The sequence below is a fragment of the Typopeltis vanoorti genome, chromosome 1, assembly GCF_054136105.1.
Source record: "Typopeltis vanoorti isolate ZY-2024b chromosome 1, IOZ_Tvanoo_1.0, whole genome shotgun sequence".
Classification (NCBI taxonomy): domain Eukaryota; kingdom Metazoa; phylum Arthropoda; class Arachnida; order Uropygi; family Thelyphonidae; genus Typopeltis; species Typopeltis vanoorti.
Window position 1 is genome coordinate 24,117,818 of NC_143549.1, and position 16,398 is coordinate 24,134,215.

At 34.3% G+C, this 16,398-nt stretch overlaps 1 protein-coding gene across 1 annotated transcript in view; it reads right to left on the bottom strand.

Moving 5' to 3' along the window:
- The window catches only part of HUWE1 (HECT, UBA and WWE domain containing E3 ubiquitin protein ligase 1), a 1,068,888-nt gene that overhangs the window by 700,091 nt on the left and 352,399 nt on the right, over window positions 1-16,398 (bottom strand). The window contains exons 33-35 of the mRNA XM_090396304.1: window positions 10,300-10,422; window positions 7,813-8,052; window positions 3,439-3,534 (exon numbers count right to left, since the gene is read on the bottom strand). Coding sequence (XP_090252430.1) covers window positions 3,439-3,534; window positions 7,813-8,052; window positions 10,300-10,422 — 459 coding nt within the window. The remainder of the gene's footprint in view (window positions 1-3,438; window positions 3,535-7,812; window positions 8,053-10,299; window positions 10,423-16,398) is intronic.

Sequence of the window (16,398 nt, forward strand, 5' to 3'; positions counted from 1 at the left end):
ACAACTAAGATATTTCATCTATTTAGATTAAAAAAAAAAAAAAAACTTATAATCTTCTAGGCAAGACAGAAAATTAATGAAAAAAATAACAGACACTGACCTGGTATTTTAATTGGTATATTCTAATAAAGACCTGAGGTAGACAAGTATTTGTATAGATTGATGCAGCTAGAAGTATGGTCATACTCCGACTTATGCGAATCCGGATTTATATTACGCGGTTTCATATATGTACGTATTCCCTTCCCACTTCACCACTAGTCTTATCTTTCCAGAACCGGCCGCATTTGCCAGTGTCGCACGCACATGCTGTGAACAAGCACTGACATGTTTCATGCGGTCTCCATTCATACACGATTTTTATAGTCTACAAACCTTGCAATTGTTTAATCTTATTTTCTTGATAAAAATTTTATCACATAAAAAATAATAATGTCGTCCATTGGAAGCAAGTCCGTTTCTTCTACACATGAAAAGCTAGCAAGAAAAGAAAAACATTGACTTTGGAAATAAAACTCAACATTATTAAGGATTTTGAAGGCAGAATGAAAATTTGTGAGCCAGCAAAGAAGTTTGATCTACAGGAATCCACAGTAAAAACAATCATAAAAGAAAGGTTTACAAATTTTGGAGGACAGATTCTAACAAGGAACGAATTGTAGCTACAAGGTAAGGAATAAAAAAATCAGCTTGCTATGAAGAAATTTTGCGTGACAAGAAAAAGACATTATGCCATCAGACTAATCTATTAGATTTTATGAAACCATCGATATCGAAATAACTTTCTTTTTTTTTTTTTCTTTTTATGTATGAAAAACTACAATTATGATTATATTTCTTATAAAATATAGGTGTTTTTGTAACCCTTTGGTTCCAATTAACTAATATTTTGTATGTTTGTTCAAGTCATGCAAATTCGACTTACATGCTTTTTGTTAGTCCCACCTACCGCGTAACTTCGGGGTATGAGTGTACTTCAAAGGACTGATTCATTATAACAGATAGCATTGGTGTACTGAAATATAAGACTAATTTGGAGGAAAACCATTGAAATAGAAATAATGTAAAATGCATCATATAGGAATATCACAGTGTTCTGTATATCCACATTTGAGACTATATATCAAGAACATCATGATAATAATTTAATATCCTCTCCCCTCCCCTATCGACCCCCCCACCAAAAAAAGCTGAAATACTTTGGATATATAAAAAAGAATGGATGGAGGACCTCTTGAGACAAACTGGCAGACCATCATTGAGAGAGATGAATGGCATATCTCGAGTAATTGGTCTTCAAAGAGTTGAAAGCATCAAGAAAAGATAAGTGAAATTAGCCAAAACACACTAAACTAGCAGAGGTGTTCAAAGCACTTTTAACTAGATAAGTATGCAAAGAATAACCAAGATAAGGAAAATAATGCTTTGATGTACTTTAGAATACCAAAATAAAATACACTGGATAATACTATAGACTAATCAAATAACACTAATTTGGAGGTATACTTTTCACATGAAATTAGTAATTGCAAACTTGATCATGCAGTACTATATTATCTTATCTTTCAGGATATGTATGTCAGAGGTTTTGATGATAATTTCAAAATGTCATGTCAGTTTTTGGTTTTGCAAAATGTCTAAGTGAAACAAACTGAGGTTGAAACATATATATTTTTACAAGGCAGTCAAATACTGAATTCTAATAAAAATATCTAGTCAAGGCCAGAAATAAAAGAAATAAATTCAATTTTAGATATAATTACATAAGCATTTACTTATCTAATTATAAGCAAATAAATAGGTGGAAGAAAACCAGTACAAAAAGATTTGCAGCCTAACATCAAGTTCTGATTTCATGTAATTACTGATTTAAATTTTACAGAATTCATTAGATTTGTCATCACTTAACTAATCCGATTTTAATAGTATAATTTCCCTATCGACAAATTTTTTTAAAATATTTTCTTTTATTATTAATATCCCTATTTCCTAACAATATTTCTACCCTTAGGTTTATGGTTTTATTACTCCCCAATAAAATATATTACTCAATGTCCTGTCAGTTTGTAATCCCTCCCACTACCATGACTAGAAAGCAGTGTTATATTTTTGCACAGAAGTTACCACATCATTGTATTTGGGATAGAGAATCTCTCAATCCATATCCCATGTAATTTCAGCAATGTTCTATGGAATTCAAACTTGGTGAATTTCCATCACGCCATCGCACATTATCCTGTTGCCATCTGAGAAGACATTTACCATGAAATACTGTACCTGATCAGCCATAATGAATAAGTACTGTGACATTCAGAGCTTGGTCTATGGATATAATACTCTTGCTGTAATTTCTCTACCAGGCTTTCACCTAATCCTTCATCTGCTGCTCACAGTATAACTAGAATTCCAATTTATTAGTAATGGCTACTCTCTTCAATGATCCAGTAAGGTGTGTCATATGCAGACTCTGGACAATCATTGATGACTAGGCATAAATCCAAGTATTTTAAAATATAGACAAAGGGGATGGGAGGTGTAGTGGAACAAATTGAATGTCTAGAATAGAGTTTGCTCATGGTTAAATTCCATGATCAGCCATTCAACATTTTCATTTATTTGTCTACAGGCTTACGGTGACAACACTTGTATTTCAAGCATGAGCCATGGACAGTCACTAGCAGTGGTCTAAGTAATCTTCCACTCTTGGAAGATCTCGAGTGTTCTATGAGTAGAAGACAGTATTTTAGGCAAACAGCCTAAAATAGTGATAAAATCCTGGATACTGTCAATACTACCACCCTTCAAAAAATACCCTACAATCATGCCTTTTCTAAACCCCATCAAATCACATCACTTATCATGCCAATTATTTTCTAATAATTTCAAAAATAAAATAAAAATCTGTTAATAAAATATAACAAAAAAAATTATTCCACAAGTCCTACTGCTGCTATTTATATGAAGTGAAATGCAACTAAACATTAATTTTAAAATTAACATGCAATGTTTACTTTTGTTTATAAGATTATTTTTCTATTCATTACTATTAAATAATGAATAATGAAAATACTGTTTGTACCCCCTCCATTCCCCAAAAAAGTCCATACAGTAGTGTACAACCCTTTCACGTTCCTCTTGAATAATGCAATAGTATCGAAATAAGTAATGAGAAATAATCATGCATTACAAAATGAAATGAACTGATTTCAATTCATACATATCATTTCTTTCTCGTTTTGATTTCTACTGCCATATACATACGAAGCGATGACAGTTCATCTTAACTATATGCTTTCTATATTTTGTGCAAGTAAGTAGACATATATTAGAAGTTTATTTTTTTAAGCATACTACTCCAGCTTATCAATTAGGTAAAAACAAAATTAATGAATGAATAATCATTGTTTTTAACTACTAAGAGGTGCAACTACTACTTACTTGGAAAGTTGATACCAGAACATTTTCTCCTAAAGACATTGCAATTGCTTGCAACATCTGATCCTCCTCAGACATTTCCCAGTCTACACCTAATCCCTATCAATGAAAATAGAATTGAACTAAAATAACTTAAAAAAAAAGTTTTAATTTAAAGTTGAGTACTTACTGTATTCAGGGGTAAAAATGTACAAGCATAACAAATAATGCAAAGCATTTCTATGTACTTCTACTATAATTGGTTACCTTAATATGCCAAATATACTCTGGATAGCCAAACCTTCTCCATTTTAAGGTTTGCCGAAGTAAAAGTTCTCACTGATACCAAAGCATAAGGAATAATACATAAACTAGCTACCATCTACTCTTACAAGGAGTTAAGTAGCTTGTTATCTATTTAATTGTATGGGGTTCCCCCCCCCCATTCCCCTGTCCCATGGGTGGTGTTGGGGGAGGGGGTTGAGCCCAATTATGATGAGGAATTAGGTATATATATATTTTATGATTGTAAATTTGTGTGTGTTCACAGGGCTGGTTTGCCTGTTCTGAGGGACAAAAAACTGCCACGTTTCTGGGTGAAAGACCCTCTATCCCCATATGAGAATGGCTAACTCACGTTTAGTAAACAGACCAGTTCCTCACATCATAGATAGACAAGAATCAAACTCAGGTCTTTTCAACCAAAGGACTCTACTCTATACTGACCAAGTAGAGTATTATGATACTATACGATACCAGTAAGATACTATAAATTGCATATTACAAAACAGCCAATTACAGGCACTGGAGAATCGGTCTCAGAATAGTTTGTGTTGCACAGTGTAATCACTGTGCAACACATATGCAAGTGGTTACACTGTAGTCACTTGCATCATTTATAAAAATGGTCAATTTTGACTTACTATTGCATTCAACTCTGTCTTCTCCTCTGGCAGAATTTATTATAGATGTCTGAAATAATGCAAAAACTACCCTTTTAAAAAGTTTTAACTAAAGTAAATGAATCACGAAATAAAAAATTGAAGTGCTGGACTAGGACTGACTTTCGAATATCAGAATTTCTGAACACAAGGACTACATCCGGTTTTACAAGTATAGCCATTCTGGTCTTGCAGACCATGCTCTGGATACTCGCCACAGAATACGGTGGAAGAAAGCTACAGTACTACACCGGAGCAAATATAAATTCGAAAGATTATTTATGGAATCAGCCTCTGCCCTAAGAAACTCCCCAAACCTCAACAAATTTGGTTGTATGCGACTGCCCTAAATTTGGGAGGCATACATCAGCAGACCTTCAGCCCAACGGCCAAGAACGCCTACTTAGTCCCGCCAGAGGGCACCATCAGGACTTCTAGGAGAACGATAGCTTCATATCTTCATTCTCAGTTACTGTATTGTTAGTGCCTGTGTGCAACTGCCTTTTTGTAAGTTCCTTTTGAAAATGGCAATGTGACATTACCGAAATATCGGAAATATTTATTAAAGTATAATTTAATTTATATTCGGATCTACGTTGTTTCAATTCCCTAAGTGATTTAGAAATGAAAGTTATGAACTTACGAGGCAAGGCTGAGATGGTTTGGCCATGTGATGAGGAGGGAGGAAGAGTATGTGGGAAGAAGGGTCATGCAGATGGATGTGCAGGGGAAGAGGAAGTGCAGACATCCAAAGAAGAGATAGAGGGAGATGGTGGAAGAGAACTTGAGGATGAAGAACTTGGATGTGGCTACAGTCCAAGACAAGAGGTTGTGGAGGAGACTCACTACAAACAGCGACCCTAATTCAGTGGGAAAAGCTACAGAAGAAGAAGATTTTTGGTGCAAGCTAATAGAGATTACAATTAAGTAAGCAAAGTTCCGAATTGAGTCTTTTCTATTCACTCGATGATTTTGTTTGTATAGAGCTGTTCTTCAGGATTAGGATCGATTTCTTGCAAGGCTGCTGTAATTGTTGGACAGGTAAAGATGTGAGTGGGTGTCAGTTCAGTATTGGGGCAGTTGTTGCAGTTTCTATATGTTCTCATATCATCTGTATTGATCTTCATTCCTCTATAATGTCCTGTTCGTAGTCTTGCTATCGTGGTGGAAGTCTTTCTGTCAGCAGTGATTTGGGGAATTTGATGTTGTATCACTGACTTCAGTGGAATTAGTTTAGCTTTTGCTAGTGCATTGGCATCAGCAAGAGTTATCATGTGAGTTTCTTGGTTGAGTTCTCTGGCCTCTTTTGCTAATTTATCAGTTGCTTCATTGCAATCAATGCCTACATGAGCAGGAATCCATTGTAAAATGCAACTTTTTCCTAAACACTTTAGTTGATTTAAGAGTTTATGGATGTCTTCTGTGAGTTTGGTATTGCCATTTTTAATTGCCTCCGTAGCTGATCTTGAGTCACTGTAAATTATAATTACTTCAGATTGTTGAGATGATGATAGTTTTAAGGAGGTATCCAGTGCTTTATTTATTGCATAAAGTTCATTGGTAAAATTGGAAGCAATTCTCCCAGATCCAACTTTTATTGAAAGTTTTTCACCTTTCGGGAGTAGGAGAACACCAGTGCCTCCATTAATCATATTGGTGTCGGACGATCCATCGGTATAACAAATAACCTGTTTGGAGGATGAAAGAAGATTGATAGTATTTAGGCCTTTTTCTTTGAGCATTTCCTTTGGTTCTTTTTTTGTACAGAGTTTGGTAAGGCTTAAATTTCTGGAGATATTTGAAAGTAAAGGACTGGAAAATAGACATTCTTTATGTGGGCATTTAGCTGATCAAGACCTATTTCTTTCCTGGTAGTGTCATCATATTGTAAAGTTGATGATCTGTGAAGTCTGCATTTTTGGTTTCAATGCTCATTCGTTTTTAGGGAGATATGATCACTTTGGTAGCTTCCAATATTATTTATGAATTTTATGGTGACAAATTTTCGTCTGTCCTCCAGCAGGTCAAGCCCACATTCCTGTTGGGCTCTGATGTTGTTAGTGGATGAGATTGCACCAATGATAATCTTGGATGCTTTTGCTTGTATTTCACCAAATTTTTCCTTTACCGATGGTGAAGGTGACTAGCAGAAGGTGAGCATGCAGCACCTATTCCATTATTGGCCTTATTAGTGTAGTGCAAGTAGTTTTAAGGATTTTTGGCTTTGCACCCCAATTTGTTCCACAAAGCCGTTTCAGCATATTAAATTTTTTTAGAGTTCTGTTGGAAGTGTTAGAGATGTGTTGTGCAAAACGTAATTCCTGATCAAGCGTAATACCAAGGTATTTTGGATTTGTGACTTTTTCAATTAGCTTGTTGTTGATCATGACTTACGGATTGTAGGAATTTTTCCTGTCTGTACTAAAGGTGTTTAGTTTTGTTTGGGTTGATTTTGAGTTTAAGTTCATCTGACCATTTTTCTAATCCTCTCATGGATTTGTTTAGAATCTCCTCTGATTCTTTTATTTTAGAACTAGTGTGCCAGATGGCTATATCATCTGCATAGCAAGTTACTTTTGTGTCTTCTGTAAGGTAGGGATGAATGTTACTGACATATAGAAGGAATATGTAAGGGACTGAGTACTGAGCCCTGGGGAACACTAGCCCAGGTTCTCCGCTCTTTTGATACTGAAGTTGCTTATACCCTCAATTAATATAATATTAATTGAGGATATAAGCAACTGATTGTTAATTCAAATGTGCATTCTGAAGACAGAGTTTTATTAAATTAAAGAAATAGTTCACTGAAATTTATGTAATATTTTTAAAAAGAAATGTTACACATATAAACACACCATATTTTTCCCGTGTATGTATAAGACGAACCCTACTTTTCGAACCCAAAATTAAGAAATTAATATTTTAAACATCTCCACTGTCTAATCACACACCCAGTGGGATGAGGTCCAAACTCTCTCTCTGAAACTTTATTTCCATGATCTTTAGTGTAATTGATGACATAACTTGAATTCTGAAGAATATGACAATCGTGTTTTATTTTCAGACATTTTTATGGGCTAGTGCTCAAAATATTGTTAATGCATTAACTTATCCTGCCAATGAGTTGCAGGCATATGAATGCTTTCAGAGTTCTGATTAGTTTATTCAGAAACACTGTTAATGAGATCAATCAACAGAGTTAACAAAGGCTAGTTCACTGTCATTTTCTATACTTTGAAAAAGACAGTGAACCAATGCATAATGTGATTTAAATGAGCATTAGATTGACACAAAAATTTTACTGAAAATAAACTATAATGGGCATGCCATTGCACATGTGTAAGGGAAAAAAAAAGAAAAAAAAAAACTTTGCTTGAATGTATTAAACAACTGTCAAAAAATGTGTCAATGCTTCAAATTACAACACCCTCTCTAAACCAATATATTGCAAACTTACCATTGAATTTCGACCAAGTGGAGCAGGATGGCTTAACAAGTAATCAGTAGCTTGTTCAAGGGATGATGTATGCAATAAGGCTTCCATGGCCATTTCTCTACAAAAGCCCATGTCCATTAATTGCTGCAGATGTTCTTGGTTAACACCTTGTTCTTCAGGTTCCTGGGTTCTACTTCGACTTCCACGGGCTGTGGTATTTCCACTGTTGGTTTCTCCTTCTTTTTCCTTAGATAATTTTTCCTTTAACATAAATTAAAATTGAGGATTAATTTCAAATAAAACGTACAGAAATCTTTATATTAAAATTTGAAAACTAGCAAAATTGTTCAAGCAAAACAAACTAGAACACAATAATTCTGAAATTGAAAGTAATAATCCCTCACCGCACAAAGAGCTGAAGACAAAGATTGTCTCTTCTACACACAAACTTAGTGCATTAAGATTAGGACTTATTTATGACATGAGAGAAAAAATGTTGGTAATCTGGGATTTTAATGAAGCTGTCATAATGGTAATTCATATGATAGTGGCTCAAGAAGTATATAAGGAGTTAGCAACAGCAAGCAGTATATATATTTGAAAACGAATAAATTTCTCCAGATCTATACAAAGACAAACATTTCATGAACATGTGTTGTATCGGTGTTCACGTGACACTGAATACAACAGAACATACAATTCCACTGTAACTTTTGTTGATATGAGGGAAGTCTGGAAAGTTCTGATAAACAACTAGAACAAAAAGGACTGGTTTATGCAACAAGGGAAAGACTTTTTTTCTTAGAGATTGCAAATGTTGCAATGTAACTTACAAGTAAGTTAATGTGTAAGTTACATGGTTCTACCTCAATTCCTTCATGGTGATTATCACAACTTCAGCATGCCCTCGTGTAAACATATACAAGGGGGATAGGGGTGGAAAGTTCTGGTAAACACCCAGAACAAAATTGATAATTAAAACAACTGATATACAGGTATCCTTGCTAAACACGGGATTTCATTAAAGCAGCAAAATCAATTGCAGCAATCCCTTAACATACGCGCAAGAGTTTTAATTAACGCACCTTTAACCCTGCAGAGCTCGCAGCTGATCTGACAGATACATGCAAAATGTTTAATATAAATATTCTTACACAATTCAGTGTATAGCTCGGAAGTCATGAGTAACTGTACATTTGTATTCCGCAGTTTTTTTTGTTGTCAGTTTGGTTTAACACGTTATGTAAAGGTTTGTGATATTTGACAGTAATTTGTATCTGAGAGATACCGCAACCTCCGATGTCAGTATAGTATGGTTTAACTTTTTTTTTTTTTTTTTTTGTTCAATAATTTCTAGATTGTAACTGAAAATAAATAAACCATGTATTACTGAAATAGAGAGCCAAAGGCTTATTTATCATACATGTCCTCTAGGAGATGTGCTTTACATCATGGAAAATGCTAAGGAAAGTGATCTGGAGTTTACTCCACCTTTACTACGAGTTGCCCATAAGGTTGCTTATGCTTGCATCCACCAAAACTTTTAGTTTCTATATTCAGCTATGAAAATAGTGTTGGATTCAATATCCACTTAATTTGTACCATCATGTATTATATTTGCAGTGTTTTTTCTTTATGTTTTATTGCTTGTTTGCCGAGGTCTGGAGAGCCATTGCTTGTTATCGGAAAATTTATGCCAATAAAAGAAAAAAAAAACTAAAACTGTTCAAATGACTCTCGATAACTTCTTTTGATAAAAAAAATTGCAGTAAATAATGTAAGTACAAGTATTTATTAAACATTTACTTTGCATTCATTTTTTATCTTTCCTAAAAGAGTACCATATAAAACAAATTATTAATACAGTAATCAATCATGGACAAATTGTAATTTTTACCATTGATTATTAGATTTCATTAATGCGGAAACATCAAGGGATACCTGTATAAAAAAGAACATACCAGCAGCAGAATTATAAAGGTAACGTAAGAACATAAAAGGATATACCTTTATCAAGATTATAATGGTATATCCTTGTTTATTCTTTCTTGTAGTTATATCAGTTGCTTTAATATTTTTGTTCTAGGTGTTTATCAGAACATTCCAGACCTCTCTCATATGTACGTGTGTGTGTGTGTGTGTGTGTGTAATTTAACTTTCTTTCCAATTACTTACAGAAACTTTCCTGACTCAAAAAAAAAAAACTATTCTAAAAAATGTACACAGTCATTTACCACTCAGTCTTCATTAGCAAACTGCTATAGTTTAATCAGTCTGTGTTCAATGACACAGAATCATTTCAATGAAATGCTTGGAATTGTGTTCATGTCAGGAACAAAACAGTTGTCAAATGTAAACTAGAATGCAAAACAAAACATCAAGAACTCCTAATAAATTGAACATAATACTTTTTAACAAGTGTAAGGCTAAAATCTTATAAAATCTTAAAAGTCAATCTTATAAAAAAAATTTAATATTTTAATTAATACTTTTTTTTTTTTTTTTTACCTTTATCACTGTTTCACCTCGTAGCAGATGACAAAGAATGGCCAGCATTGATTCTGACATTCTATCACCATAAATTTTTAATGGTTTTCGGTCCCATAGATGCATAATGGCTTCAAATGCCAACTAAAAAGAAAAGAAAATAAGAACTGTCACTTACTAATCACTGAAACACCATCTCAAAAATATAGTTTCTTGATGATTACAAGGTCTAAATCTCCAAAGTATAATAACTAGTAACCGATAAAAAAATTATACTATAAAAATATTATACTATTATATATTATAAATTTATTATATATAATAATCTCATCTCATCTTCCTTATACCCTCTTTTACCTTGCGGTGTCGAGGGTCCATTGATCATCGGACCTCACTCCGTTTACAGGATAAGGTGGTCAGCCTTATGCCCCGGTATATCCTATGGCCTGTAGTGTTGAGTTCTCAAGGCCAGTTTGCCTGCTTTGCGGGATGAAAAACCCCAGAATAAACTGGGGAAAAACCCTGCTGTCCACACCCAAGACTGGCTAACTTGGCTATGGCTGAGGAAGATCCTTCAGCTCCTCACGTCACCGACGGGAATCGAACCAAGGACACTCCTTCCCCAGGCATATGGTTGCGAAACGCATAGCCATCAGGCTAACCGCGCAGACATATATAATAATATATATATAATTACATGGGGTGCTTAAGGGTCAAAGCTGTATAACTGAGAGGAGACCTCCACATAGCCTTTAAAGGAATGCGGAGAACCGACCAGGGCTTCTGACCTAATGTCCAATCCTCACCTTCTCGTGGTGCACCCTGTTGGGTATCAACTTTGATACTGAACGAACGAGGATGGGCTGGCAATTTGGGATTTAGCCGACCAAATTGTATTCTTATTGGTTAAACCAAAATAAAAAAATGATGGTACAACATGACAAAATTTCATGCCGGCTGGGACATCGCCCGGTTAAACAAGGCCCCGGTTGTTTTCGCCAGGGAACCAGGGCGAACAGCGAAAAGTCAGCTACTGGAACAAATCTGAAAACAAACCCCAACTCAACATCACCAGAGTTAAAGATCGGTACTATCAACGTAAGAAGCCTGAATGGCAAAGAAATGGAGCTAGCTGAGAAATTAGATAAGTACCAGATCGACATAATAGGGGTGACTGAAACAAAAAAGACCAAAACTGGTGAGATCTTTCTGAGCAATAAATACAAAATGTTATATTCAGGCAATGACAATCAAGGAAAAGAAGGAGTAGCCATAGTATTCAACACAAAATACGAGGCTAATCTTCTTGAATGGCAGTCAGTCTCAAGTAGAGTAATGTGGGCAAATGTGAGAATGGGGAACTGGACAATCAGACTTATTTGTGCCTATGGTCCCACAGAAGGTTCTACTAATGTAGAAGTGGAGGAATTTTTTGAGGCTTTAGAAAAAGCAACTGACACAATGAAAAAGGAAAAGTTGGTCCTTGTTGGGGACCTAAATAGTAGAGTAGGAAATGATTGTGAGACATACAAAAATATTTTGGGAAAATTTGGAGAAAAGAGCAAAGCTAATAATAATGGCAAATATCTGTTGGATTTTTGCTCAGGACATGGACTGGTTATTACTAACACCATGTTCCAACATAAAAATGTGCACAAATTCACATGGAGAGAAGAGGCTAGGAATAAGAAAAGTCTCATTGACTATGTTATTGTTGATAGTGATGTTTTCTCCCTGGTGCAGGACACCAGAGTGTACAGAGGATTTGAAATTGGAAGTGATCACTATTTAGTCTTGAGCAGGATAAAATTGAATTTCATATTGAAAAGAATAACATGTAAGAAAGTTTTAAAGCGAATAAAAGTTGAGCAGCTCTCAGATGTGAACTGTAGACTAAAATACAGAAATATTATTGAAAAGAAAATGAAAGAGTTTGAGAACAGGAATCAAACCTTGGAGATTCAGTGGCAAACTCTGAAGGAAACATTGATTCTGCCAGAGAGGCATGTGGTGAGGTTGTGTGCAAGGATAAAAAAATCAGAACTCCCTGGTGGACACAGGAAGTTAAAGAGGCAGTGAAGGAAAAGAAGAAAGCATATCAAAAGATCCTGGCAAATAAGTCAGCTTTTACTCTTACAGAATACAGAGACAAATGTAAGAAAGCTAAACAGTGTGTAAAACTAGCTAAACAAAAGTCATGGGAGGACTTTGGCAAGAATATAGAAAATAAATATCAAGAAGGTGGCAAAATATTCTGGAGGTTGTTGAAGAAGCTTAGGAATGGAGGAAAGAGTGCTGTAAAAGGAATTAGAGATGATAAAGGTGAAATGAAAACAGAAGAAAAAGATATCCTTGAAGTATGGAGTAATTACTTTGAAAAACTACTAAATGAAACAAGCAGTGATGACAGCACAGTGATAAAAAAACACTGACCAGGCATGCAGTCAGGAATACATATCCATACTTGAAGTAGAAAAACCCATCAAAGGCTTGAAATGTGGAAAGGCAGCAGCAGTAGATGATATTCGACCAGAAATGCTGAAGTATGGTGGTATAAGAGTCTTACAGTGGCTGCACTGCATAGTTCAGAAAGCCTGGACAGAGGGACGAATTCCCAATGATTGGAGTAGAGCTCTCATAGTACCCATATATAAAAAGGGAAATAAAACTGAATGTGAGAATTACAGAGGTATTTCCCTACTGAGTGTTCCTGGCAAGATCTATGCAAGTATACTTGAGAAACGGTTGAGAAGAATTGTGGAAGAAAAGCTTGGTGAAGAACAAGCTGGATTCAGCCCAAATAGAGGCTGTCAGGATCAGATCTTCACTTTACAACAAATAGTCGAGAAAGCATAGGAATATAACAAAGATCTGTATTTAAGTCTTGTCGATTTGGAAAAGGCATATGACAAGGTGCCAAGAGAGAAGCTATTCAATATGCTGCAGTTATATGGTGTCAATGGGGCATTATATCAAGCAATACTTAGTCTTTATTTGAGTTGTGAGTCAGCAGTTAGAATTGAAGGAAGTACAGGAAGATGGTTTAATGTTAAATCTTGTGTGAGACAAGGATGTACATTATCCCCTCTGTTATTCATTATCTATATGGATCACATTATGAAGGAATGTGGTATTAAACCTGATATCAAAATTGGAGATGTTAATGTCAGCTCTTTGCTTTATGCGGATGATGTTATACTTCTAAATAAATCCGCTACAAGTCTGCAAGATTCTCTGACTAAATTGAATAGCTCTTGTAATAGATATGGTATGAAGGTCAGCAATAAAAAGACAAAGACAATGAAAATAGACAGAATCATTGAAAATGTCAACTGTGTTGTGAATGGAGAACCTGTGGAACAAGTAAAACATTTCAGCTACTTAGGCACAATTTTTACTGAAGATGGTAAACTAAATATAGAAATAGACAACAGAATCAGCAAAGCTCGTATCGTGGGAAGTCAATTGAATAAATTCATATGGAATAAGAAAGAAATTAGTCGGAACACTAAATTAGCTGTATACAAGACTGTGTTCAAACCACTTTTAACTTATGGATCTGAGAGCTGGGTCAGAAGTAAAACACTTGACCAAAGACTAGAGACCGCAGATATGAGAGTCCTGAGAAAGATTAGAGGCGTGAATAGATGGCATCAATGGCAATATCATATTAAAAATGAGGATATTAGGAAAGAACTTGACATTGTCAGCATCCAGGAATGCGTTAGCAGAGCTAATCTCAGATGGTATGGTCACTTAAATAGAATGGGAGAGGAAAGATTAGCAAAACAAGTGTTCTCTGCCTGGTTGGCAGGAAAACGACCCAGAGGAAGACCAAGATATAGGTGGATTGATACGGTACATAGTGCCTTAGACGATAGAAACATACGATCTGATAATGTTGGAGTCTTGACAAGTAACAGACTGATTTGGAGGAAAATTGTAGATAGAAAGTTAGTAATGATGTAATTTTTTCATGTAGTACTGTCATATCCTGTACACTCCTTGAGGGTTCATGGCAGGAATTTGATGATGATGATATAATTACATATAAAATATGCAATATATAATATTATATATTACATATTATAAAAAATTATACTATAAAAATACTATTAAAATATGGAGAAGATAAGCGAGGTTCAGAACTATATAAATACGAAGGAACAAGATTCAAAGAAAAACTCTTATTATTTTTAAATAAAATTTACTCAACTGGTATCCCTCCAATAGAATGGAAAAAAGCAATTGTGATTCCTATCTTTAAGAAAGGTAATAGAGACGACCCTAAAAACTATAGAGGTATCAGTATACTAAATTCCTGTTACAAAATATATAGCAGAATCTTAAATAACAAACTAATGAAATATTTCGAAAACTTTATTCTAGAAGTACAGAATGGATTTAGAAAAGGACGATCATGTATAGACCCAGCCTTTTGCCTAAAATTAATAATAGAGAGAAGAGAATAGAATTTAGAAACACATATTGCATTTATTGACTTTGAAAAAAACATTGACAAAGTTAAAAGAAACATTATTTAACATTATTTAAAATTATAAAGAAAGACAAATACCAAATAATATCCTAAAAGCTATCACAAGTATATATGAAAATAATCAAATACAAATAAGATTAAATCACGAGCTATCATATACAAGAGAGATAAACCAAGGGATCCAACAGTGATATCTCCTCTCGGCAACTTCTCTCCTTTAATATCTACTTAAATGAAATAATAATAAAATAGAGTAAAAATTTACATCAAGGAATTAAACTTTCACCTACAGTTAACTTAAACACTCTCCTCTTTGCCGACGACCAAATAATGATTACAAATTCTGAAGATAACTTACAGAAAGCTATTTTAAATCTAAATGAGATATCCAAAGATTATGGTATGATAATATCAACAGAAAAATCAAAAACTATGGCCTTTAAAAGGACAAGATCCAGCAAGAACTAAAATAGTAATAGATAACAAGATCTTAGAACAGGTGAATTCATTTAACTACCTAGGATGTATGATCACATATGAAAATGAAAAAATATTAACATAAAAATTGCAAAATATTTAAAAATAACAGGTGTAATTAACTCTATATTTAAACCAAACCTAGTTCAAAAACAAACCAGGCTAAAAGTATACAATACATTAGCCCTGCCGGTCTTAATGTATGGAAGCGAAATCTGGACAATAAAACAAAAAGACAAAGATTAACAACAGCAGAAATGAAGTTTATGAGAAAAACTGCAAAGTATACCCTATTTGATCACAAAAGAAACGAAGATATTATGAAAGAATTAAACCAAGAACCAGTAATAGAAAACAATTAAAAAATATAAACATAAATGGATGGAACACGTTCAAAGAATGAAAACAGAAAGATTACCAAAACAAGCCTTAAAGTACAAGCGATTAGGAAAAAGAAAACCAGGACGTCCTCTTAAATGATTCAACAATGACTTCTAAGGCCGGAATAGGCCGTGCTAGGCCTAAATCCTTGATACGTATGATGATGATGATAAAAATATTGCAATTTTTTGTTCTCTTACAGCAATTATTCAATTATTTAATTTCTAATCTATTCCAAAATGTTTACTTAGCATAATTAAAGGGGAATAAAAAATTTTAAGCAAATTTCAAAAATGCAACCAGACCCTTTTGTATTTGCCTAGAATTGTTATATACTAGTAAATAATAATATTTTAACCTCTTAAGTTATGAGAGAAAGTTAACCCAAAAATACCTAATTTTGTTAATTTTTTTTTTAAATCAGGCTTTTATGGTGTTTAGAAATGAAAAGTATTTTTAAAAAATCAGCTAACGCCTTTTTATTCCTGTATACGGGGAGTAGGCGAGGCCATTTAGCCCTATCTAACTTGTGGAGACTGAGTGAGCAGTTCAATCTCCACTGGTACCAATCAGAGATAGATGGCCCAAGGCTATTACTATCTCGTGGTCCCTAACACAATATATTTAATGTCTGAAATAACGTGGGTTCTACAGTCGATTTTCTTGAGTTTACAGGATGAAAAACCCGCTTGCCCGTGCCAGAGATCGACTAACTCGGGAACCGGTCGAAAAAAGGATTAGAAAAATTTCCTCTAGTCGCCGAC